The sequence below is a fragment of the Salvelinus fontinalis genome, chromosome 20, assembly GCF_029448725.1.
Source record: "Salvelinus fontinalis isolate EN_2023a chromosome 20, ASM2944872v1, whole genome shotgun sequence".
Classification (NCBI taxonomy): domain Eukaryota; kingdom Metazoa; phylum Chordata; class Actinopteri; order Salmoniformes; family Salmonidae; genus Salvelinus; species Salvelinus fontinalis.
The window spans coordinates 5,058,580-5,085,319 of record NC_074684.1 but is presented as its reverse complement, the minus strand read 5'-3'; the positions used below and the strand labels follow the sequence as shown (position 1 = coordinate 5,085,319).

The 26,740-nt window shown below is 44.9% G+C and overlaps 2 protein-coding genes and 1 long non-coding RNA gene across 13 annotated transcripts in view; 2 read left to right on the top strand and 1 right to left on the bottom strand.

Annotated features, from left to right (window-relative positions):
• The window catches only part of LOC129817175 (otoferlin), a 127,236-nt gene that overhangs the window by 62,658 nt on the left and 37,838 nt on the right, over positions 1-26,740 (bottom strand). For all 11 annotated transcript variants that reach the window (XM_055872158.1, XM_055872166.1, XM_055872167.1 and 8 more), the window contains one exon: positions 2,219-2,318. In XM_055872158.1, coding sequence (XP_055728133.1) covers positions 2,219-2,318 — 100 coding nt within the window. The remainder of the gene's footprint in view (positions 1-2,218; positions 2,319-26,740) is intronic.
• LOC129817179 (uncharacterized) lies at positions 4,616-26,502 on the top strand. Its single transcript, XR_008753668.1, has 2 exons — positions 4,616-5,016; positions 21,394-26,502. It is a non-coding gene; the product is annotated as an uncharacterized LOC129817179 (long non-coding RNA).
• LOC129817178 (uncharacterized) lies at positions 11,702-26,502 on the top strand. The gene is made up of 2 exons (XM_055872170.1): positions 11,702-21,560; positions 25,106-26,502. The coding sequence occupies exon 1, from the start codon at positions 17,553-17,555 to the stop codon at positions 18,468-18,470; it is 918 nt and encodes a 305-aa protein (XP_055728145.1). The 5' UTR covers positions 11,702-17,552; the 3' UTR covers positions 18,471-21,560; positions 25,106-26,502.

Sequence of the window (26,740 nt, the reverse complement as noted above, 5' to 3'; positions counted from 1 at the left end):
CCCTGTTAAGTTTGTCAAGGTCCCAACTTCAGTGTTAGCTATTGTTAGCTATTGGTGCCGGGATAAGCTCTCACACAGTCTCTCTCTGTTTCGCTGTCCTCCTCTCTATATCGCTTTTGATCTTTCCATCACTTGCTCCCATTATCTCACACTTCCTCTTTTTTCATTCTCTCACATACTGTTTCTTTCTGAATACAGTGCATTCGGAAAGTATTCAAACCCCTTGACTTTTTACACATTTTGTTACGTTACAGCCTTATTATAAAATGTATTAAATGTTTTTTTCCCCCCTCATCAATCTACACACAATACCCCATAATGATGAGGCAACAACAGGTATTAAGAAAGTTTAGCAAATGTATTAAAAATAAAAAACTGAAATATTACACTTACATAAGTACTCAGACCATTTACTCAGTACTTTGTTGAAGCACCTTTGGCAGCGATTACAGCCACGATTCTTCTTGGGTATGACGCTACAAACTTGCAAGCTCTGTCAGGGTGGATGCGAGCGCGCTGCAGTGCTTTTTTCAGGTCCCTCCAGAGATGTTCAATCGGGTTCAAGTCCGGGCTCTGGTTGGGCCACTCAAGGACATTCAGAGACGTGTCCCGAAGCCACTCCTGCATTGTCTTGGCCGTGTGCTTAGTGTCCTGTTGGAAGGTGAAGAACCTTTGCCTCAGTCTGAAGTCCTGAGCGCTCTGGAGCAGGTTTTCATCAAGGATCTTTCTGTACTTTACTCTGTTCATCTTTCCCTCGATCCTGACTAGTCTCCCAGTCCCTGCCACTGAAAAATATCCTCACAGTATATCCTCACACCTCACATGATGCTGCCACTATCATGCTTGACCGTAGGGATGGTGCAAGGTTTCCTCCTGACGTGACGCTTGGCATTCAGTCCAAAGAGTTCAATCTTGGTTTCATCAGACCAGAGAATCTTGTTTCGCATGGACTGAGTCCTTTAGGTGCCTTTTGGCAAACTCCAAGCGGCCTGTCATGTGCGTTTTACTGAGTAGTGGCTTCAGCTTGGCCACTCTACCATAAAGGCCAGATTGGTGGAATGCTGCAGAGATGGGTGTTCTCCTGGAAGGTTCTCCCATCTCCACAGAGGTTCTCTGGTGCTCTGTCAAAATGACCATTGGGTTATTGGTCTCCTCCCTGACCAAGGCCCTTCTCCCTCGATTTCTCAGTGTTGGCCGGGCGGCCAGCTCTAGGAAGAGTCTTGGTTGTTCCTAACTTCTTGTATTTAAGAATGATGGAGGCCAATGTGTTCTTGTGGACCTTCAATGCTGCAGACATTTTTTGTTACCTTTCCCCAGATCTGTGCCTTGACACAATCCTGTCTCTGAGCTCTACGGACAATTTCTTGGACCTCATGGCTTAGTTTTTGCACCTGAGATCAATTTTGGGTCTGATAGCAAAGGGTCAGAAAACTTTATTTGTAAACATTTCTAAAAACATGTTTTTGCTTTGTCATTAGGGGTTATTATGTGCAGATTGATGAGGAAAAAATATAATTTAATCAATTTTAGAACAAGTGTCACGAATCCCGCTTCCTGAGTCTGTTTTTGCCTGTGTTCTGTCCTGGAGTGTTTTTTCCGGTGTCCTGGAACGCACCCTGTCTGGTTGCCGGGCGACGTAGCTGGTTGGGAGATCTCTGATTTACCGCACCTGTTTCCAATCCGCTATCTGCACACCTGGTCCTGATCATCACCCCTCCACTTCATAAGCACTGACCTGACATCCATTCCCTGCCGGATCGTTAGCCATGAACATCATTCACCCGGAACACTCATCTCATCCCTACCTGGTCGTCGGTGACTTCAGTTACTTCCTTGGATCTGCCTATTCAATCCCATCAACTCACCTCCGCTGGCCGCTCCGTCACTTGGATTTTTCTATCACTACATTCACACTTGTAAATAAATACTCACCTTCGTCTTACTCTCCTTGTCCTGGTCTGCTTCTGGGTTCAACTTTAGAAAACCGTGACAACAAGGCTGTTAAGTAACAAAATGTGGAAAAAGGGAAGGGGTCTGAATACTTTCCAAATACACTGTATGTGGCTGTTGGATCAATACTCACCTGAGGTCAATAAAATACTTGTCTTTTTGGCTGTGTTCGGTATATACTGTATAATGTCTATAGATCTGTATGGAGGATTCTCATTCTTATGGCTATGTATATCTAAACTGATCAGGAACCAGTGTTGGCAATTACCCTGATGGCGGTGTTGTTGTCGTCGATGAGTGTGTCTGTCACCTCTAGCTGGCCCTCCTCCGCCACCTTCTGTAGAACCATCTTGAAGGTTCCAATGACTCTGGAACAACAGAACCACAAGAACCATGAGCAACCACTGTTTCACAAAAAGAGCAGAATATTCCTGATTCAGTGAGTTGTGGCATAGGACTGTGCCTTGGCTAAAAACACTGCTGTTGTTATGTGATTGTTCAGAGAGAAGGCTTCAAGTAGGCCACATTTGCATTTGAGCTGGCTTTGGTAGGTTCCATTGAATTAGGTTGATAGTGCTGTCCTTGCACAGCTCAGTCTGTCTCTCTGTATCTATCTCTCTTTTCACTGTCTTCCTTGACTATGTGACATTCCCATATGTGTGTGTGTGTGTGCCTGTGTGTGTATGTGTGCGAGCGTGTAGGCAGAGTGATGGAAACTGGCTCTGACAGCCAGGGAGAGTGTGTCATTGTCGTTGGCCGCTACAACAACTAACCAGAAATGAGGAGCAGACGGAGAAATAGACTCTTATTAGAACTCAGAGATAGAGCTACAGACACAGACGCAGATACGGACGCACACAAACACGGAATAAAGGGTAACGCACACTATTTGCTCTATGCTCTTTCCACTTTCTCTATTGCGATACTGATATTGTCACGCTTCCCTGTGATCTCATGCCTGTGTCTCTCTCAGAGAGAGGATACAGCTAAATACAGGGCCTCAGAATATTAAACTGCAAAAAATCAAACCCAGCCAGGTCGCTCAAGAGCCACTGCGAAATTAGACGTCCGCGCAGGTAAGCAGGATGTCAGGAGATTACTTCACAATCGGCCTCGAGGGGCAATGGTGAGCACAATTACAAATATTTTGTCTTGAGATTTGCTAGGGTGTTGTGGATGGGCGTAAACTGCCAGCTCCGGCTCCGAGGGTCGCGTATTCAATCCCAGTGCTGGGCAATCCCAGTGCAAACCTTAACCCCTTAACTATTCAGAATGAATGCCTGAACTTAACTTTCAAATTGGACGTCTGATTCTGCATTGACAGTCAGAGCTTGTTGTCAAACCAGCAGGTCTGTTCTCGACAAACACACACACGGACACACACAATATCACCCGCACAGCCCCACCACCCTTCCGCCAGTGAGTACTTGTTGAAGTTAAGTAGCAACCAACTCTATCCCCATTCCAACACCTGACAGTTATTTCCTTATAATATTGTCGGGGGAAACTCATTAGCTGCTACCGCTGCCCTGAGGAAAAACAACTTTAACAAAGTGTCTAAGAAAACGTAGGTGATTTATTCCTTTAGCATATCAACTTTAGAGTGCTGTTAACTTCCTGTCCTTTAGCAAAGTTGCCTGAAATTAATTGCTGCCTAGAAAAACAACATTTGATTATTTTCAATTGTTTTTGACCCTCAAAAGAAGCCAAAGGCTGCAAATGACTTTATTGGGCATAAGCCTATCTCAATTCCCATTCTCTAAAATTCCATAGTTTCACAATGTACCAGACTGCATACAGACAAATGGGCTACACTCTATGACCAACAAGTACAGTATAAAGGATTCATTAAGCCTTCATAGAGCATTTATAAGGCCTTCATATGTGCTTCACAAATCATTTACAAGCAAATGTAATTTGCTGTTTGTTAAAAGTGGGAGCGAAACCTGGTACCCTTTGTATTCAGTCAGAGAATTATAAAGGTGTGAATAATTTATATAGTTTCCCTCGGACAATATTGTAGCAGAGTAATCAATCACACACCACACAAAGACCCAGTATACTACTACTATATATATCCACACACACACACACACACACACACACACACACACACACACACACACACACACACACACACACACACACACACACACACACACACACACACACACACACACACTAATCACTGGGAGCCCAAATACACGTAATATATAATATAAACCACAGTCAATAGTATCACACTCTGTCACATACACACACACACTGGAGGAGGTTGAGGGGGGGGGGGGGGGTATTTCTCCTAAGGGATGGTCAGTAACAGTAAGAGAGGCCTGGGCATTATGAGAAGTGACAGGCAGGGAGCAAACTTGGGCTATTAGGATATGTGTGAGTGTGGGTGTGTGAGTGTAGAGAGAGAGAGTAAGAGAGAGGCTATTTGGTCCTTTCACTTAAAAGACCAATCACAAACCACCATTGTGTTCATCACTCTAAATTCTCTGTATCCACTTTTCTTTCACCAACCATCGTATCTCTCTTACCTGGTTGCAACCAGTTCAAACTTTTCAACTTTGTGCAGCTAGATGCAAGCAACAGCCAATCAAAACAAATACTTTTGTCACGTGATCCATTGAAGTTTCAGAATTCTAACCAGTTGTCATGTCAACACAGCTGCCTGCCACTGCCAGTGTGCATAAAGGTTGACAGAACAGACAATAGCAGAACGGGAGATATCTACAAATTGGCATCATGGCTAGTCAAATGAAGATGGTTAGGCAGTCAATAAATGCAATTATTGAAGTGAACCCAAACCTTTCCCCGACCAGTTTCAACTGAAATTGTTCACCCTGAACTGTGCTAATTAGCTAGCTAACGTTAGCTTAATTCCTTGCTAGCATGGCTAGCTCGTTACTAGCTAGTCATGTTGGTGTTCTCAATGTCAGTTTGGCTAGCTAGCTAAATTGTACAGACTGCATTTTGTCTATATCCATGCTGTTACAATAACCAAACAGTTGTACACAGAAATAATTGGTGAAACCACGATGTCATGCAGCAGCACAACATGGGGTAAGCGCAGAATTCAAAAAGAATATGACAGAAGCAGCCTCAATTTGCTGTTGCATGCAATTGTTTTGTTGCGTCATGTAACGTTAACAGCAAAGTTGCTTGAGATGATGTAACTTTCAACCTGGAACTGCAACTAAAAGTGAGTGAAAGTTGCTTTGTGTTTCAAATGTCATATTATGTTCAAATAGTTAAAGTACAAAAGGGAAAATAAATAAAAATAAATATGGGTTGTATTTACAATGGTGTTTGTTCTTCACTAGTTGCCCTTTTCTTGTGGCAACAGGTCACAAAAATCTTGCTGCTGTGATGGCACACTGTGGAATTTCACCCAATAGATATGTGAGTTTATCATTTTTTTTTTTTTTTCGAATTCTTTGTGGATTTGTGTAATCTGGGGGACATATGTGTCTCTAATATGGTCATACATTTGGCAGGAGGTTAGAAAGTACAACTCAGTGTTCACCTCATTTTGTGGGCAGTGTGCACATAGCCTGTCTTGAGATCCAGGACTGCATATGGCGGCCTTTCGTAATAGCAAGGCTATGCTCACTTGCTCTGTACATACTCAAAGCTTTCCTTAAGTTTGGGTCAGTCACAGTGGTCAGGTATTCTGCCACTGTGTACTCTCTGTTTAGAGCCAAATAGCATTCTAGTTTGCTCTGTTTTTTTAATTAAATCTTTCCATTGTGTCAAGTAAATTATCTTTTTTGTTTTCTCATGATTTGGTTGGATTGGAGTCTAATTATGTTGCTGTCCTGGGGCTCTGTGAGATCTGTTTGTTTTTGTGAACAGAGTCCCAGGACCAGCTTGCTTAGGAGACAAAATTTCCAGGTTCATCTCTCTGTAGGTGATGGCTTTGTTATGGAAGGTTTGGGAATCGCTTCCTTTAGGTGTTTGTAGAATTGAATGGCTCTTTTCTGGATTTGGATAATTAGCGGGTATTCTGCTCTGCATGCATTATTTGGTGTTTTAGTGTGTACACTTGGGATATTTTTAGCAGAATTCTGCATGCAGAGTCTCAATTTGGTGTTTGTCCTATTTTGTGAATTCTTGGTTGGTGAGCGGACCCCAGACCTCACAACTGTAAAGGGCAATAGGTTGTATAACTGAACAAGTATTTTTTGCCAGATCCTAATTGTATGTCGAATGTTATGTTCCTCTTGATGGCATAGAAGGCCCTTCTTGCCTTGTCTCGTAGATCGTTCACAGCTTTGTGGAAGGTACCTGTGGCGCTGATGTTTAGGCTGAGGTATGTGTCGTTTTTTGTGTGCTATAGGGCAACAGTGTCTAGATGCCATTTGTATTTGTGGTCCTTGCAACTGAACCTTTTTTGGAACACCATAATTTTTGTCTTACTGAGATTTACTGTCAGGGCCCAGGTCTGACAGAATCTGTGCAGAAGATCTAGGTTCTGCGTAGGCCCTCCTTGGTTGGGGACAGAAGCACCAGATCATCATCAAACAGTAGACATTTGACTTCAGATTCTAGTTGGGTGAGGCCGTGTGCTGCAGACTGTTCGAGTGCCCTCGCCAATTTGTTGATATATATGTTAAAGAGGGTGGGGCTTCTGCTGCATCCCTGTCACACCCCACGGCCCTGTGGAAAGAAATGTGTGTGTTTTTTGCCAATTTTAACCGCACACTTTGTCACGCCCTGACCTTAGAGATCCTTTTTATGTCTCTATTTTGGTTTGGTCAGGGCGTGAGTCGGGGTGGGCATTCTATGTTTTGTGTTTCTATGACTTTATATTTCTATGTTTTGGCCAGGTATGGTTCTCAATCAGGGACCACTGTCTATCGTTGTCTCTGATTGGGAACCATACTTAGGTAGCTCTTTTTTCCACCTGTGTTTGTGGGAAGTTGACTTTGTTTAGAGCACATAGCCTTTGAGCTTCACGGTTTGTTTTTGTAATGTTTATTGTTTTGTTCGGGGTCATTTTGATTTAATAAATAAAATGTACGCTCACCACGCTGCACTTTGGTCCACTCCTTTAAACAGCCGTGACACACTTGTTGTTTGTGTACATGGATTTTATATCGTTTTTCCCCCAACACCACTTTCCATCAATTTGCATAGAAGACCCTCATGCCATTTTTTAAAAAATCAACAAAGCATGAGAAGACTTTGCCTTTGTTTTGGTTTGTTTGTTTGTCAATGCAGGGTTAATACGTGGTTGTCACGATCGTCGTAACTTTGAAGAGAGGAGGACCAAGGCACAGCGTGATATAAATACATTGTTCTATTTATTATAACGTAACGAAGAATACTTAAACAGACTTACAAAACAACAAACGACCGTGAAGCTATACTACGACAAGTGCAGACACAGGCAACTTACGTAATGACATAGACAATCACCCACGACATATCCAACGAATATGGCTGCCTAAATATGGTTCCCAATCAGAGACAATGATAAACAGCTGCCTCTAATTGAGAACCAATCTAGGCAGCCATAGACATACAAACACCTAGACTAGACAAAACCCCATAACATACAAAACCCCTAGACATGACAAAAACACCTACATCCCCCATGTCACACCCTGACCTAACTAAAATAATAAAGAAAACAAAGATAACTAAGGCTAGGGCGTGACAGTGGTCTGTTGTACTGTAATTGGGTAAAAAGACTCACTGAGAAAATGTATGAGTCTGCTGTTAATGATAATGCAGAGAATTTTCCCAAGGTTGCTGTTGATGCATATCCCACGGTAATATGTCTCCACTTTTGCGGATTGGGGTGATCAGTCCATGGTTCCAAAAATTGGGGAAGATGCCAGAGCTGAGGATGATGTTAAAGAGTTTAAGTTTAGCCAATTGGAATTTGTGGTCTGTATATTTTATAATTTCATTGAGGATACCATCAACACCACAGGCCTTTTTGGGTTGGAGGGTTTGTATTTTGTCCTGTAGTTCATTCAATGTAATTGGAGAATCCAGTGGGTTCTGGCAGTCTTTAATAGTTGATTCTAAGATTTGTATTTGATCATGTATATGTTTTTGCTATTTGTTCTTTGTAATAGGGACACAAAGATGGTTTACCCATACATCTCCGTATTGGATAGATAACTCTTTGTGTTGTTGTTTGTTTAGTGTTTTCCAATTTTCCCAGAAGTGGTTAGCGTCTAAGGATTCTTCAATTACATTGAGCTGATTTCTGACGTGCTGTTCCTTCTTTTTCCATAGTGTATTTCTGTATTGTTTTATTGATTCACCATATTGAAGGCATAGGCTCAGGTTTTCTGGGTCTCTATATTTTTGGTTGGATAGGTTTCTCAATTTCTTTCTTTTGTTTTTAATTCTTCATCAAACCATTTCAAATCAAATCAAATTGTATTTGTCACATACACATGGTTAGCAGATGTTAATGCGAGTGTAGCGAAATGCTTGTGCTTCTAGTTCCGACAATGCAGTAATAACCAACAAGTAATCTAACCTAACAATTCCACAACTACTACCTTATACACACAAGTGTAAAGGGATAAAGAATATGTACATAAAGATATATGAATGAGTGATGGTACAGAACGGCATAGGCAAGATGCAGTAGATGGTATAGAGTACAGTATATACATATGAGATGAGTAATGTAGGGTATGTAAACATAAAGTGGCATAGTTTAAAGTGGCTAGTGATACATGTATTACATAAAGATGGCAAGATGCAGTAGATGATATAGAGTACAGTATATACATATACATATGAGATGAGTAATGTAGGGTATGTAAACATTATATTAAGTGGCATTGTTTAAAGTGGCTAGTGGTACATTTTTACATAATTTCCATCAATTCCCATTATTAAAGTGGCTGGAGTTGAGTCAGTATGTTGGCAGCGGCCGCTAAATGTTAGTGGTGGCTGTTTAACAGTCTGATGGCCTTGAGATAGAAGCTGTTTTTCAGTCTCTCGGTCCCTGCTTTGATACACCTGTACTGACCTCGCCTTCTGGATGATAGCGGGGTGAACAGGCAGTGGCTTGGGTGGTTGTTGTCCTTGATGATCTTTATGGCCTTCCCGTGACATCGGGTGGTGTAGGTGTCCTGGAGGGCAGGTAGTTTGCCCCCGGTGATGCGTTGTGCAGACCTCACTACCTTCTGGAGAGCCTTACGGTTGTGGGCGGAGCAGTTGCCGTACCAGGCGGTGATACAGCCCGACAGGATGCTCTCGATTGTGCATCTGTAGAAGTTTGTGAGTGCTTTTGGTGACAAGCCAAATTTCTTCAGCCTCCTGAGGTTGAAGAGGCGCTGCTACGCCTTCTTCACAACGCTGTCCGTGTGGGTGACCCAATTCAGTTTGTCCGTGATGTGTACACCGAGGAACTTAAAACTTTTCACCTTCTCCACTACTGTCCTGTCGATGTGGATAGGGGGTGCTCCCTCTGCTGTTTCCTGAAGTCCACAATCATCTCCTTTGTTTTGTTGACGTTGAGTGTGAGGTTATTTTCCTGACACCACACTCCGAGGTTCCTCACCTTCTCCCTGTAGGCCGTCTCGTCGTTGTTGGTAATCAAGCCTACCACTGTAGTGTCATCCGCAAACTTGATGATTGAGTTGGAGGCGTGCATGGCCACGCAGTCGTGGGTGAACAAGGAGTGAACAAGGAGGACCAGCGGGGTGGAGATGTTGTTACCTACCCTCACCACCTGGGGGTGGCCCGTCAGGAAGTCCAGGACCCAGTTGCACAGGGCGGGGTCGAGACCCAGGGTCTCGAGCTTGATGACGAGTTTGGAGGGTACTATGGTGTTAAATGCTGAGCTTTAGTCGATGAACAGCATTTTCACATAGGTATTCCTCTTGTCCAGATGGGTTAGGGCAGTGTGCACTGTGGTTGCGATTGCGTCGTCTGTGGACCTATTGGGTCGGTAAGCAAATTGGAGTGTGTCTAGGGTGTCCGGTAGGGTGGAGGTGATATGGTCCTTGACTAGTCTCTCAAAGCACTTCATGATGACGGAAGTGAGTGCTACGGGGCGGTAGTCGTTTAGCTCAGTTACCTTAGCTTTCTTGGGAACAGGAACAATGGTGGCCCTCTTGAAGCATGTGGGAACAGCAGACTGGGATAAGGATTGATTGAATATGTCCGTAAACACACCAGCCAGCTGGTCTGCGCATGCCCTGAGGACGCGGCTGGGAATGCCGTCTGGGCCTGCAGCCTTGCGATGGTTAACACGTTTAAATGTTTTACTCACCTCGGCTGCAGTGAAGGAGAGCCCGCAGGTTTTGGTAGCGGGCCGTGTCAGTGGCACTGTATTGTCCTCAAAGCGAGCAAAAAAGTTATTTAGCCTGTCTGGGAGCAAGACATCCTGGTCCGCGACGGGGCTGGTTTTCTTTTTGTAATCCGTGATTGACTGTAGACCCTGCCACATACCTCTTGTGTCTGAGCTGTTGAATTGTGACTCTATTTTGTCTCTATACTGGGACTTAGCTTGTTTGATTGCCTTGCGGAGAGAATAGCTACACTGTTTGTATTCGGTCATGTTTCCGGTCACCTTGCCCTGGTTAAAAGCAGTGGTTCGCGCTTTCAGTTTCACGCGAATGCTACCGTCAATCCACGGTTTCTGGTTTGGGAATGTTTTAATCGTTGCTGTGGGTACGACATCGTCAATGCACTTTCTAATGAACTCGCTCACCGAATCAGCGTATTCGTCAATATTGTTGTTGGACGCAATGCGGAACATATTCCAATCCGCGTGATCGAAGCAGTCTTGAAGCGTGGAATCAGATTGGTCGGACCAGCTTTGAACAGACCTGAGCGAGGGAGCTTGTTGTTTTAGTTTCTGTTTGTAGGCTGGAAGCAACAAAATGGAGTCGTGTTCAGCTTTTCCGAAAGGAGGGCGGGGGAGGGCCTTATATGCGTCGCGGAAGTTAGTATAACAATGATCCAAGGTTTTACCAGCCCTGGTAGCACAATCGATATGCTGATAGAATTTAGGGAGTTTTGTTTTCAGATTAGCCTTGTTAAAATCCCCAGCTACGATGAATGCAGCCTCAGGGTGTGTGGTTTCCAGTTTACGAAGAGTCAGATAAAGTTCGTTCAGGGCCATCTATGTGTCTGCTTGGGGGGGAATATATACGGCTGTGATTATAATCGAAGAGAATTCCCTTGGTAGATAATGCGGTCAACATTTGATTGTGAGGAATTCTAGATCAGGTGAACAGAATGACTTGAGTTCCTGTATGCTGTTATGATCACACCACGTCTCGTTAATCATAAGGCATACACCCCCGCCCCTCTTCTTACCAGAAAGATGTATGTTTCTGTCGGCGCGATGCGTGAAGAAACCAGCTTGCACCGACTCCGTTAGCGTCTCTTGAGTTAGCCATGTTTCCGTGAAGCAGAGAACGTTACAATCTCTGATGTCTCTCTGGAATGTTACCCTTGCTCAGATTTCATCAACCTTATTGTCAAGAGACTGGACATTGGTGAGTTGTATGCTAGGGAGTGGAGCGCGATGTGCCCGTCTCCGAAGCCTGACCAGGAGACCGCTACGTTTGCTCCTTTTACGGCGTCGCATAGGGTCGCCGGTTGGGATCAGATCCATTGTATTGGGTGGAAGGCAAAACACTGGATCCGTTTTGGGAAAGTCATATTCCTGGTCGTAACGATGGTGAGTTGACGTTGCTCTTATATTCAGTAGTTCCTCCCGACTGTATGTAATGAAACCTAAGATTACCAATGTAAGGAATAACACATAAAAAAACAAAATACTGGATATTTTCATTGTTGTTAATTTTCTTCGGTTTTCTGTTCGAAATGTTTTGATTCGATATGGAAGCTGAGAGGTCAAATATACTATTTAGGTTTTCTACTGCCAAGTTTACACCTTCACTATTCCAGTGAAACGTTTTGTCCAGGAAGTTATCTAAAATGGTTTGAATTTGTTGTTGTCAAATAGATTTTTGATAGGTTTCCACACTACTTTCCTTCCATCTATAGCATTTCTTAATATTATTCAGTTCCTTTGGCTTTGATGCCTCATGAGTATTGCTCTGTTCAAGTAGACAGTGATTTTCAAGTACACTGTGATTTTCCTGTGATCTGATAGGGGTGTCAGTGGGCTGACTGTGAACAATCTTAGAGACTCTGGATTGATGTCAGTGATAAAGTAGTCTACAGTAATACTGCCAAGAGATGAGTTATAGGTGCACCTACCGTAGGAGTCCCCTCAAAGCCTACCATTAACTATGTACATACCCAGCGTGCTACAGAGCTGCAGGAGTTGTGACCCATTTTTGTTGGTTATGTTGTCGTAGTTCTGCCTATGGGGGCATATGGGGGAGGGAATGCCGTCACCTCCAGGTAGGCGTCTCTCTCTCTTTCGCGCTCTCTCTCTCTCGTTCTCACACTCTCTCACTCTCCCTCTGTACCTCTCATGCTTTCCCCCTCTCCCCCTTCTCTCTGTGCCTGTAATCTCCCTCTCTCCCTCCCTCCTGAGAGATGGATGCAGTATGCAGCAGAATACTGCAGCCAAATAATAACAACTGCAGCCAAAGGAAGGAACCATTAGTCAACACAGACATATAATTCAATAGAGGACAAACTTTATGGACAGAACTTAACACCAGGTTTAATCCTCACTGTCACAAATGATTCCCCCACCAATGCACACAGCTAGGCTTCATGTGGAAGTAGCTAAGTCTTTCCATACTGAGTACTGAATAATACATGTCCTGTTTGGCTCATAGCCAGAATACCTTGGATTATTCTCTAGTTTGGAGTATAGCTTATCTCTTTTTTCATAGAAAAGAAAACCGAGGTCAACTTTTATTGCATCCATCTATTTGGTACAGGAGGATACAGGAAGTCAGTCTGTCCCCTTCACTGTTCTCTCTCCTCCACTCCTTTCTTCTCTTCCCCCCCATCTTCCTCTCCTCTCTACTCTGTCCTTTTGTTATCACGATGGTGATCGATACCTCGATACCTCCTCAGAAAAGTGAACGGTTTGTCGGTTCCTTTCAGCCTTTGTAACGCGTGTACAACTCCTGAATAATTGAAGAAAACTAGCCTATCATGTTCTGGCTCACTTTTTAGCTCTTCAAAAGGTGCCATACATTATTGATCCTGACGTGCCCAAACAATTTACTTTCATCTGCTTCATAATTTAGAGCAGAGATCATCTCCTTCATTCTCAAGTGAAATACATTTTTCTTTCTAGGTCAACCCTCAATCTCAAGTTAGCTGGCTTTAAAAAGTGAATACAAAAATGTACCTTTATTTAACTAGGCAAGTCAGTTAAGAACAAAGTCTTATTTACAATGACGGCCTACCTGGGAAGAGTGGGCTAACTGCCTGGTTCAGGGGCAGAGCGACAGATTTTTACCTTGTCACCAACCTTTTGGTTACTGGCCCAACGCTCTAACCACTAGGCTACCTGCCGCCCCGGCTTCTATCGAGTAATACATTAAATTGAAGCTTAACTACGATAATAAGTGTTGATGTTCGAAGACATGAATGCAGAGAAGATCTTGGAGTATGAGTGGGAAACAATACACAGGTTGTTTAGTATTCTCTCATAGAAATGACTGTATGCTTTACACTTGCACGTGATTTAGTTATCATCATCACATTACAAAGCAGTGCCCCCCGTTGGCCAACAGTGAGACATGAATAAAACTTGTACACACACACACACACACACACACACACACACACACACACACACACACACACACACACACAATCTCTCCTGTCTGCCACCCCTATAACACTATGATTATTGTTATGCCCCTGTAAAAGTTAAGAGGCAATTTATGAGTTCTCTATGTGAGGGGCAGCTACTCTGGGGAATGACAATGACCCTCTGCACTAAAGAGCCTGATAAGGTTTCTATGTTAAAGTAGCCAATGCTTGGTTATAATATTGTGGCTACTAAATGTGAAAGTCTTGTGTAAAGAATATGTTTGGAAACATTATTTCTACTTATTGAACCCGTTATTGTTTTACAGGGAATTTATTTAATTATTTGAATAAATTTGGATAGCTAATTCCAAATTAAAAAGTGAACTTAAAACAAGATGAAACAAATGGGTTGCATTTACATGAAATATTAGTTTGTATTTGTTATTTATTATGTTTAACCAAAGGGTAAAAGTAAGCTGAGTGTTGAAAGATTGCAACTTCAAATATAGGTTTGGTAATAATACAATAAAACAGTTGGCATTGAATCATATATTTGGTTTCAACAAATGTAGTATTTTTCAATTGAAAAAAACTAACTCATTTAGTTGTAACCGGTTAAAGTATTTTTTGTTGTTCGTTGATCCAAAGAGTCTTTGTTTACAGTGCAGAGGAAATGAGGGATAATAGGGATGAAGGCATGATTTGCAGTCTGTGGGAGAAGAGAGGGAGGGAGACGGGGAGAGCGGAGGCGAAAGCAGAGAGAAGCTGAGTTTGGGAGCAGAAGATATACATGAATTATACAATGTGGGGGACTTTGTGGAGGAAGGATTTCATATGCTCACATCCCTTAACACAGAATAAATTGGAGGAAAAAACTTTGAGAAGCAATAAAGTTTTGGGTTGTATTAAAGTGCATGGTTCCCCATTAGTACAACACCGAGGTTGCATCAATGGTATATGAGGTGATATTAAATTTTTAAAATGATGCATATAACTGGCCAGGTAAACCACTAAAGTGTGCACGTGCGTGCATGTGTGTCATCATCATCACGAAACTCAATTGTGTTTTGGTAACATGACCCGTCATCCCCCCACTCCCTCTTAGCCTCCATTGCCGTGAACCAAAAGGTTATGAGTTCAAATCCCAGGTGAGGACATATTGAATAATTATTACTGTATAAATGAACATGCACAATGTAATCATGTATGTTAATGAGGGTGAAATACAGTGTGTTCGGAAAGTATTCAGACCACTTCCCTTTGCCCACATTTTGTTACGTTACAGCCTTATTCTAAAATGTATTAAATAATTTTACACACAATACCCCATAATGACAATGTAAAAACAGGATTTTAGAGTTTTTGGCAAATTTATTACAAATAAAAAACAGAAATATCTTATTTACATAACTATTCAGAACCTTTGCTAAATGACTCAAAATTGAGCTCAGGTTTATCCTGTTTCCATTGATAATCCTTGAGATGTTGCTACAACTTGGAGTACACCTGTAATCATTTCATTGGATTGGACAGGATTTGGAAAGGCACACACCTGTCTATATAAGGTCCCAAAGTTGACGATGCATGTCCGAGAAAAAAACAAGCCATGACGTTGAAAGAATTGTCCGTAGAGCTCTGAGACAGGATTGTGTTGAGGCACAGGTCCCCAAGAACACAGTGTCCTCCATCATTCTTAAATGGAAGATGTTTGGAACCACCAAGGCTCTTCCTAGAGCTGGCCGCCCGGCCAAACTGAGCAATCGAGGGAGAAGGGCCTTGGTCAGAGAGGTGACCAAGAACCTGATGGTCACTCTGACAGAGCTCCAGAGTTCCACTGTGGAGATGCAAGAACCTTCCAGAAGGACAACCGTCTCTGCAGCACTCCACCAATCAGGCCTTTATGGTACAGTGGCCAGATGGAAGCCACTCCTCAGCAAAAGGCACATGACAGCCCGCTTGGAGTTTGCCAAAAGGCACCTAAAGGACTCTCAGATCATGACAAACAAAATTCTCTGGTCTGATGAAACTAAGATTGAACTCTTTGGCCTCAATGCCAATGTCACACCTGGAGGTAACGTGCCACCACCCCAACGGTGAAGCATGGTGGTGACAGCATCATGCTGTGATGTTTTTCAGCTGCAGGGACTGGGAGACTGGTCAGGATCGTTGGAAAGATGATCAAAGTACAGAGATATCCTTGATGAAAACCTGCTCCAGAGCTCTGAGGAACTCAGACTGGGGCGAAGGTTCACCTTCCAACAGGATAACGACCCTAAACACACAGCCAAGACAATTTAGGAGTGGCTTCGGAACAAGTCTGAATGTCCTTGAGGAGCCCAGCCAGAGCTCGGACTTGAACCCGATCGAACATCTCTGAAGAGACCTGAAAATACCTGTGCAGACATGCTCCCCATCCAACCTGACAGAGCTTGAGATGATCTGCAGAGAGGAATGGGAGAAACTCCCCAAATGCAGGTGTGCCAAGCTTGTAGTATCATCATATCAAATCAAAATGTATTAGTCACATGCGTCGAATACTTACTTACAAGCTCCTAACCAACAATGCAGTTTAAAAAAACGAATAAGAAAAATAAATAAAAGTAACAAGTAATTAAATAGCAGCAGTAAAATAACAATAGCGAGACTATATACAGGGTGGTACCGGTACAGAGTCAATGTGCGGGGGCACTGGTTAGTTGAGGTAATACAGCTAAAGTTGGAAGTTTATATACACCTTAGCCAAATACATTTACAAAAATTCCCTGTCTTGGGTCAGTTAGAATCACCACTTTGTTTTAAGAATGTGAAATGTCAGAATAATGGTAGAGAGAATGATTTATTTCAGCATTTATTTCTTTCATCACATTCCCAGTGGGTCAGAAGTTTACACACACTCAATTAGTTTATGGTAGCATTGCCTTTAAATTGTTTAACTTGTGTCAAACGTTTTGGGTAGCCTTCCATAAGCTTCCCACAATAAGTTGGGTGAATTTTGGCCCATTCCTCCTGACAGAGCTGGTGTAACTGAGTCAGGTTTGTAGGATCTTTGCTTGCATACACTTTTTCAGTTCTGCCCACAAATGTTCTATAGGGTTGAGGTTCGGGCTTTGTGATGGCCACTCCAATACCTTGACTTTGTTGTTCTTAAGCCATTTTGCCACAACTTTGAAAGAATGCTTGGGGTCATTGTCCATTTGAAAGACCCATTTGCGGCCAAGCTTTAACTTCCTGACTGATGTCTTGAGATGTTGCTTCAATATATCCACATCATTTCCGTTCCTCAAGATGCCATCTGTTTTGTGAAGTGCACCAGCCACTCCTGCAGCAAAGCACCCCCACAAAATGATGCTGCCACCCCTGTCCTTCACAGTTGGGATGATGTTCTTCGGCTTTCAAACCTCCCCTTTTTCCTCCAAACATAACGATGGTCATTATGGCCCAACAGTTCTATTTTTGTTTCATCAGACCAGAGGACATTTCTCCAAAAAGTACGATCTTTGTCCCCATGTGCAGTTGCAAACCGTAGTCCGGCTTTTTTATGGCGGTTTGCAGCAGTGGCTTCTTCCTTGCTGAGCGGCCTTTCAGGCCGTGGCTAGAACCTGAAAAGGGAGTAGGACAGGTGATAGAGACTCTCGTAGTGGACAAGATATTGAGGGAATTACCCAGTGACTTTAAAAGGGTTGTGGGGCAAGCCAACCCGTTGTCAGCCGACGACATAGCCCAGGCGGTGGAAACATATCGGTCTACAGGGGAGTTGTTAAAAAGTGACAAGGAGGAACGGAAGGATTCTTCCAATCCCGTACCACGACTCACCCCGGCGGGTCCGCCACCGAAACGTCCAAACCCCCTCCTGAGGTGGGAGAAGTCATCTCCCACACAGCAGGGTCGGTGTTATAAATGTCAGTCTCCCGACCATTATGCCCCACAATGTCCTAGCAAGGACGAGCCCATGGTCAGAGTCATCACTGCCCACCCCCACACATCTCGGTTTGAGGGGGCAGGATCAACACTGTTGGTTAGCAGAAATAGCCCCAGCCCCAGAGATTCCAGTTCGAGTCGAAGGACAAGATGTGGTAGCCATTCTCGATTCGGGAAGTATGGTTACGTTAGTAGAGGAGCGGCTGGTGACCTCCGCAACACTGCTACCAGACAAAGTAGCCGTATCCTGTATCCATGGAGACACCCACTATCACCCCACTGTGAATCTGCCTATTCTCACTCCAAAAGGAAGGTGTACAGTCAGGGCAGGGAAAGTGCCCCAGCTGAAGGTACCATTATTGATTGGGAGAGACTGTCCCCTATATAAGGAGCTTCGGCAGATGACGTTATGCACGGGAAGAAGGGGGACAGGAAAGAAGAGAAAGCCCAAGCCCGAGGTAGTAGTCCTACAAGGAGACGTAGCTGCGCCCTCGTCCTCTGCAGCAGAGGAAGAAATAGCGACCCAACATTTACGACAGATATTCCAGGAAACCACTGATGAAGACACCTGTGAAGGGTTATACACAACACAGGAAGGAAGGAGCAACCAGGCGCTAAGGGATATATTTGTAGCTCCATCCGAGGAGGGAACCTGGAAGAGATTCTCATCGGTCACCCCTGAGGGGGATGGGGAACAACCTCCACATCCCTCTACCAAGGTTGATCTGCCCCAGGAATTAAAGGGACAGTTCGGCACCTCGCAGCATAGAGACCCAGACCTAAGGGAGGCCATGAGGAGAGTGAAGGTGATCGACGGGAGGAACGTCGATGGATCAGGTGAGCCCCCTCTTCCTTACTATGCAATCAGGCGGGGTCTCTTATACTGGGTCGTACGACGAAGGGGGGAAAACCAGTAATTACTAATGGTGCCTAGACCATACAGGGATACAGTTCTACAGTTAGCCCATTCCCACGTCCTAGGAGGACACCTGGCACGAGACAAGACTATTGACAGAATCATGCAGAGATTCTATTGGCCCCGGGTCACCCGGGATGTGGCCAGGTATTGTAGGACGTGTGATCAATGTCAACGTACAGCTCCACGGCCACACCTACGTAACCCTTTGATTCCTCTCCCCATCATAGAGACTCCCTTTGAACGCATAGCTATGGACCTCGTAGGACCCCTCCCAAAATCCGCCAGAGGACACGAGTACATCCTAGTGGTCATAGATTATGCTACCAAGTTCCCGGAGGCCATACCCCTGCGTAACATGTCGTCAAAGGGAATTGCCAAGGAATTATTCATGGTGTTCTCTCGGGTGGGCCTCCCCAAGACGATCTTAACTGATCAGGGAACCCCATTCATGTCCCGGTTGATGAAGGACTTGTGTCGGTTGTATCAGGTTCAACAGATACGTACAAGCATATTCCACCCTCAAACAGACGGGTTGTGTGAACGCTTGAACAAAACGATTGAAAGCATGTTGAGAAGAGTGGTGTCCCGAGACGGGAAAAACTGGGACATGCTTCTCCCACACTTAATGTTTGCCCTGCGAGAAGTACCCCAAGCATCCACTGGATTCTCTCCGTTTGAATTGCTCTATGGCAGACCCTGTCGAGGGATCCTCGACTTAGCCAAGGAGACCTGGGAGACCCAACCATGCCCCTTTTGATCCACAATAGAACATATTACCCTGATGAGAGACCGCCTGTCAGCAGTGTGGCCCATAGTCAAGGAGCATATGGAGAAGGCACAAAGGACCCAAGGCCGGGCCTACGATAAGTCCGCGACCCCCCGTGAGTTCACCGTGGGAGAGAAAGTGATGGTGCTCGTGCCCATGGCCGAACATCGCTTGCTGGCACAGTGGAGCGGGCCCTACGAGGTAATGAAAAGGGTCTCAGCGGTCAATTACCTCATCAAGCAACCTGATAGAAGGAAGAAGGTCCAACTCTATCACATAAACCTGTTGAAGACGTACCATGGAAGAGAGGAGGAGGTGGCTTTGATGGCCCTGGAGGGAAAAGGAAAAGAGGAGGCTCTACCACAGGTGCACCGTGGTCAAACTCTCCTGCCGGAGCAGTCAAGACACCTAGACAAGCTGATTATGAACTTCGGTCGAATATTCTCTCCATTCCCAGGACAAACAGATGTCCTGTTCCACCATATCCACACTGAACCTGGCAAGAAGGTGCATATCCGCCCTTACAGGATTCCTGAGGCTCGCCGAGTCATCGCTAAGAACGAGGTAAGGGAGATGTTGAGGATGGGTGTGATCGAGCCATCGACGAGTGAGTGGTCCAGTCCCATAGTCCTGGTCCCCAATCCGATGGTAGTATGAGACTCTGCAACGACTTTAGGGCCGTGAATGCTATCTCTACATTCGATGCGTATCCCATGCCCCGCGTGGATGAACTCTTGGAGCGCTTAGGAAAGGCCAAGTTCATCACCGCCCTGGATTTGACGAAGGGATATTGGCAAGTGCCGGTGGCTCCGGAGGATCGCCCAAAGACTGCCTTCGCCACACCAGAGGGGCTCTTCCAGTATGTGAGGATGCCCTTCGGACTGCATGGTGCCGCTGCAACTTTCCAACGCCTCATGGATGCCATTCTACGGCCCCATCAAGAGTATGCAGCGGCGTACATAGACGATGTGGTTATCCACAGCGAGGACTGGGATAGTCACCTCCTGCGATTACGGGCGGTGCTCGTGAGTTTGGAAGCCACAGGGTTGACGGCCAATCCAAATAAATGCTGCCTGGGCCTGTCCGAAGCGGAATACCTGGGGTACACCGTGGGGAATGGGAAAATACGCCCACAGGCAGAGAAGACCAGGGCAATTCGGGACTGGCCGCGACCCCGGACCAAGCGGGACGTTCGGGCCTTCTTAGGGATAACGGGTATTATCGCCGTTTTATCCCGGGATATGCAACCATTGCCAATCCCCTCACAAACCTCATCAAGAAAAACTTGCCAAACCAGGTAGAGTGGAAAGACGAGACGGAAGAGGCCTTTCAATTGCTAAAAGATGGCCTGTGTTCTGATCCTGTCCTACAGGCTCCGGACTTCTCACAAGAGTTTATTGTGCAGGTCGACGCCTCGGATACGGGGCTCGGGGCCGTCCTAGCTCAGGGTAAAGGTGAAGCAGAGAAGCCGATTCTCTTCATAAGTAGGAAGCTCAGCGATCGGGAACAGAGGTATGCTACCGTAGAGAAAGAGGCCTTAGCCATTAAGTGGGCCCACAGGCAGAGAAAATACGCCCACAGGCAGAGAAGACCAGGGCAATTCGGGACTGGCCGCGACCCCGGACCAAGCGGGACGTTCGGGCCTTCTTAGGGATAACGGGTATTATCGCCGTTTTATCCCGGGATATGCAACCATTGCCAATCCCCTCACAAACCTCATCAAGAAAAACTTGCCAAACCAGGTAGAGTGGAAAGACGAGACGGAAGAGGCCTTTCAATTGCTAAAAGATGGCCTGTGTTCTGATCCTGTCCTACAGGCTCCGGACTTCTCACAAGAGTTTATTGTGCAGGTCGACGCCTCGGATACGGGGCTCGGGGCCGTCCTAGCTCAGGGTAAAGGTGAAGCAGAGAAGCCGATTCTCTTCATAAGTAGGAAGCTCAGCGATCGGGAACAGAGGTATGCTACCGTAGAGAAAGAGGCCTTAGCCATTAAGTGGGCCCTCGATTATCTCCGGTACTACCTACTGGGTCGGAGGTTTGCATTAGTTACTGACCATGCGCCCCTCACGTGGATGGCTGGTAAGAGAAACAATAACAGCAGAATAGCCAGATGGTTTTTGTCTTTACAACCGTTCTCTTTCCATCTCATCCACAGGGCCGGATCGAGGAACAGGAATGCAGACGCGCTGTCCCGACGCAACCAAGACGGTGCGTCTGGCGCCCGACCCTCCGGTTCGGTCCTGAGGGGGAAGGTATGTGGAAGGACCACTGGAGGGCAGGCTGGGCTCACGGATGGTAGCCCAACAAGGCATGGGAGACAAGGTAACCAGAGGCAATTAAGCACAGCTGACACTACTAATGAGATATTCTCCTTCCCCTATAAGAGAGAGTATGGAACCAGCAGAGAGGGGGGAAGAACTATCTCTGGAAGATGGCCACCGAGACAGAGGAGCTATCTATGAAGAACCATTAAGACGGTGACAATCCCGTGACTTGTGTTGTAGTTTAAAGACAATTGTATTGTGTTCCTGTTTGATCTGGAGAAGAAGATTTTCATTGATTATGTTGGAGTGTTTGTGTTGACCAAATGCCCTCAATATAGAACTGTGTTCAATCAAGAAAACCTACTCCTGACTCGTTTGTTCCACCTTCCCGCTTTAGAGTGACGCCCAATTAGTTGGTCCGCTCACATATTAGACTTAAAACGAATCATCCAGCGATCATACACTGTTTACCAGGTGGCAGGACTACCGACGTTAAGGCTAATCTGAAGATGGTGCTGGCTAAGGCTAAAACTGGCAGGTGTAGAGAGTACCAACAATGTTAGAATGAAACAGTCAGAGGTCACCAAGCACAACATAGCTTCAGTGTGTAAATCAGCGAGAAAGATGTGTCAGCATCGAGTAATTGTCTCTGGCCCCTTCCCAGTTAGGGGGAGTGATGAGCTCTACAGCATAGTCTCACAACTCAATCGCTGGTTGAAAACTGTTTTCTGCCCCTCCAAAAATATAGAATTTGTAGATAAATGTCCCTCTTTCTGGGACTCACCCACAAACAGCACCAAGCCTGGCCTGCTGAGGAGTGACGCACTCCATCCTAGCTGGAGAGGTGCTCTCATCTTATCTATGAACATAGACAGGGCTCTAACTCCCCTAGCTCCACAATGAGATAGGCTGGCTAACAGCCTGCTGCCTGGCCTGCACTCTGTCAGCTTAGTGGAGTCTGCCACTAGCACAGTCAGTATAGTCAGCTCAGCTATCTTCATTGAAACCGTGTCTGTGCCTCGTTCTAGGTTGGGCAAAACTAAACATGGCGGTGTTCACCTTAGCAATCTCACTGGAATAAAGACCTCCTCCATTCCTGTCATTATTGGAAGAGATTGTGATATCTCACATCTCAAAATAGGGTTACTTAATGTTAGATCCCTCACATCCAAGGCAGTTATAGTCAATGAACTAATCACTGATCATAATCTTGATGTGATTGGCTTGACTGAAACATGGCTTAAGCCTGATGAATTTACTGTGTTAAATGAGACCTCTCCTCCGCGCATCCCACAAAAGCGGAGGTGTTGCTGACATTAACGATATCAAATTTCAAATTACACAATAAAAAACGACTGCGTTTTTGTCTTTTGAGCTTCTAGTCATGAAATCTATGCAGCCGACTCAATCCCTTTTTATAACTACTGTTTACAGGCCTCTCGGATCTTGTAGTCATGGCAGATAATATTCACATTTTTGGTGACTTTAATATTCACATGGAAAAGTCCACAGACCCACTCCAAAAGGCTTCGGAGTCATCACCGACTCAGTGGGTTTTGTCCAACATGTCTCCGGACCTACTCACTGCCACAGTCATACTCTGGACCTAGTTTTGTCCCGTGGAATAAATGTTGTGGATCTTAATGTTTTTCCTCATAATCCTGGACTATCGGACCACCATTTTATTACGTTTGCAATCGCAACAAATAATCTGTTCAGACCCCAACCAAGGATCATCAAAAGCCGTGCTATAAATTATCGGACAACCCAAGGACGTCATAGTGCAAAATTCCGTTAACCACCTAACTGAGGAACTCAATTTAAACTTGCGTAATACCCTAGATGCTATCGCACCCTTAAAACCCCAAAACATTTGTCATAAGAAACTAGCTCCCTGGTATACAGAAAATACCTGAGCCCTGAAGAAAGCTTCCAGAAAATTGGAACGGAAATTGCGCTACACCAAACTGGAAGTCTTCCGACTAGCATGGAAAGACAGTACCATGCAGTATCGAAGAGCCCTCACTGCTGCTCAATCATCCTATTTTTCCAACTTAATTGAGGAAAATAAGAACAATCAAACATTTATTTTTGATACTGTCGCAAAGTTAACTGAAAAGCAACATTCCCCAAGAGAGGATGGCTTTCACTTCAGCAGCGATAAATTCATGAACGTCTTTGACGAAAAGATCATGATCATTAGAAAGAAAATTTCGGACTCATCTTTAAATCTGCCTATTTCTCCAAAGCCCAGTTGTCCTGAGTCTGCACAACACTGCCAGGACCTAGGATCAAGGGAGACACTCAAGTTTTTTAATACTGTATCTCGACACATTGATGAAAATAGTCATGGCCTCTAAACCTTCAAGCTACTTCCTGTTCTTGACCCTCCTATGTTGAACATAATAAACATCTTCCAATCCACCGGATGTGTACCAAACTCACTAAAAGTGGCAGTAATAAAGCCTCTCTTGAAAAAGCAAAACCTTGACCCAGAAAATATAATAACTATCGGCCTATATCGAATCTCCCATTCCTCTCAAAACTTTTTGAAAAAGCTGTTGCGCAGCAACTCACTGCCTTCCTGAAGACAAACAATGTATACAAAACGCTTCCGTCTGGTTTTAGGCCCCATCATAGCACTGAGACTGCACTTGTGAAGGTGGTAAATGACCTTTGAATGGCGTCAGACCGAGGCTCTGCATCTGTCCTAGTGCTCCTAGATCTTAGTTCTGCTTTTGATTTTACTGCTAACCTACAAAGCATTACATGGGCTTGCTCTTATCTATCTTTCCAATTTGGTCCTGCCGTACATACCTACACGTACACGTACGGTCACAAGACGCAGGCCTCCTTACTGTCCCTAGAATTTCTAAGCAAACAGCTGGAGGCAGGGCTTTCTCTTATAGAGCTCCATTTTTATGGAATGGTCTGCCTATCTATGAGAGTGACGCAGACTCTCAACCTTTAAGTCTTTATTGAAGTCTCATCTCTTCAGTAGGTCCTATGATTGAGTGTAGTCTGGCCCAGGAGTGTGAAGGTGAACGGAAAGGCACTGGAGCAACGAAGCGCCCTTGCTGTCTCTGCCTGGCCGGTTCCCCTCTCTCCACTGGGATTCTCTGCATCAATATCTACTACGGCGGTTGAATCCCTGGCTTACTGGTGCTCTTCCATGCCGTTCCTAGGAGGGATGCGTCACTTGAGTGGGTTGAGTCACTGACATGTTCTTCCTGTCCGGGTTGGCGCCCCCCCTTGGGTTGTGCCGTGGCGGAGATCTTTGTGGGCAATACTCGGCCTTGTCTCAGGATGGTAAGTTGGTGGTTGAAGATATGGTGTGGTGTGGGGGCTGTGCTTTGGAAAAGGGGTGGGGTTATATCCTGCTAGTTTGGCCCTGTCCGGGGGTATCGTCAGACGGGGCCACAGTGTCTCCCGACCCCTCCTGTCTCAGCCTCCAATATTTATTCTGCAGTAGTTTATGTGTCCTGGGGCTGGGGTCAGTCTGTTATATCTGGAGTATTTCTCCTGTCTTATCTGGTGTCCTGTGTGAATTTAAGTATGCTCTCTCTAATTCTCTTTCTCTCTCTTTCTCTCTCTTTCTCTCAGAGGACCTAAGCCCTTGGACCATGCCTCAGGACTACCTGGCCTGATGACTCCTTGCTGTCCCCAGTCAAATCAAATCAAATTTTATTTGTCACATACACACGGTTAGCAGATGTTAATGTGAGTGTAGCGAAATGCTAGTGCTTCTAGTTCCGACCATGCAGTAATATCTAACAAGTAATCTAACAATTTCACAACAACTACCGTATACACACAAGGGTAAAGGAATGAATAAGAATATGTATATAAACATATATGGATGAGCGATGGCCTAACGGCATAGGCAAGATGCAGTAGATGGTGCAGTAGATGAGTACAGTATATACATATAAGATGAGTAATGTAGGGTATGTAAACATTATATAAAGTGGCTATATAAAGTGGCATTGTTTAAAGTGGCTAGTGATTTGAGTCAGTATGTTGGCAGCAGCCACTCAATGTTAGTGTTGGCTGTTTAACAATCTGATTGCCTTGAGATAGAAGCTGTTTTTCAGTCTCTCGGTCCCAGCTTTGAAGCACTTTTCAGTCCACCTGCTTGTGCTGCTGCTCCAGTTTCAACTGTTCTGCCTGCGGCTATGGAACCCTGACCTGTTCACCGGACGTGCTACCTTGTCCCAGATCTGCTGTTTTCAACTCTCTAGAGACAGCAGGTGCGGTAAAGATACGCTGAATGATCGGCTATGAAAAGGCAACTTACATTGACTTCTGAGGTGCTAACCTGTGATTATTATTATCTGACCCTGCTGGTCATCTATGGACATTTGAACACCTTGACCATGTTCTGTTATCACCTCCACCCGGCACAGCCAGAAGAGGACTGGCCACCCCTCATAGCCTGGTTCCTCTCTCGGTTTCTTCCTAGGTTCCGACCTTTCTAGGGAGTTTTTCCTAGCCACCGTGCATCTATACCTACATTGCTTGCTGTTTGGGGTTTTAGGCTGGGTTTCTGTACAGCACATTGTGACCAGATGATGTAAGAAGGGCTTAAAAATACATTTGATTGAAATTTGATTGATAGCGATTCCTTGTGACGGGCCAGGTGCCTGAAGGCTGAAAGTCGGTTGAACAGTGTTTAATCCGACACATTGGTGCGGATGGCTTCTGGGTTAAGCTGGTGGGTGTTAAGGAGCACGGTTAGGCGGGTCATGTTTTGGAGGAATCGTGACTCCACCTTCCCTCTTCCGAGCCCGTTGGATAGTTGCAGCGATGAGACAAAATCGAAATTGGGGAGAAAAAGGGGGATAATTTTTGTTATTTATAATAATAAATAAACAGCCTCCAAAGTTAGTGATGATGTATCTGTAATAAGAATGTCAACAGTTAACCGTGCCTTAAAGAAATGTGGTCTGTAGGTTCATTTGTATAATTGGAATTAAATGAGTCCGTGCTTATTTTTGTTATTTCTTCGTGTATCTCATTTATCACATGCACACGCATACAGAGCCTACTTTGAGCGGAATATAATCTGTAATCATAGAGACAGATAGAGATATAATATCTACTGTATATACTGTATCCGTGTTTCTACTTCATCCTTAAAGTCTCTGCCTTAGCGTCTGAGTGGTTGAGCTCAGGTGTGACAGATGCAACCGTTAGCATACGGCTCTAATACAATTTCATTACTGCCTCGCTCCACTC

What these genes read in the sequence shown, in the direction of transcription:
- LOC129817178 (XM_055872170.1), top strand. Translation starts at nt 17,553, where the DNA reads ATGCCCCACAATGTCCTAGCAAGGACGAGCCCATGGTCAGAGTCATCA.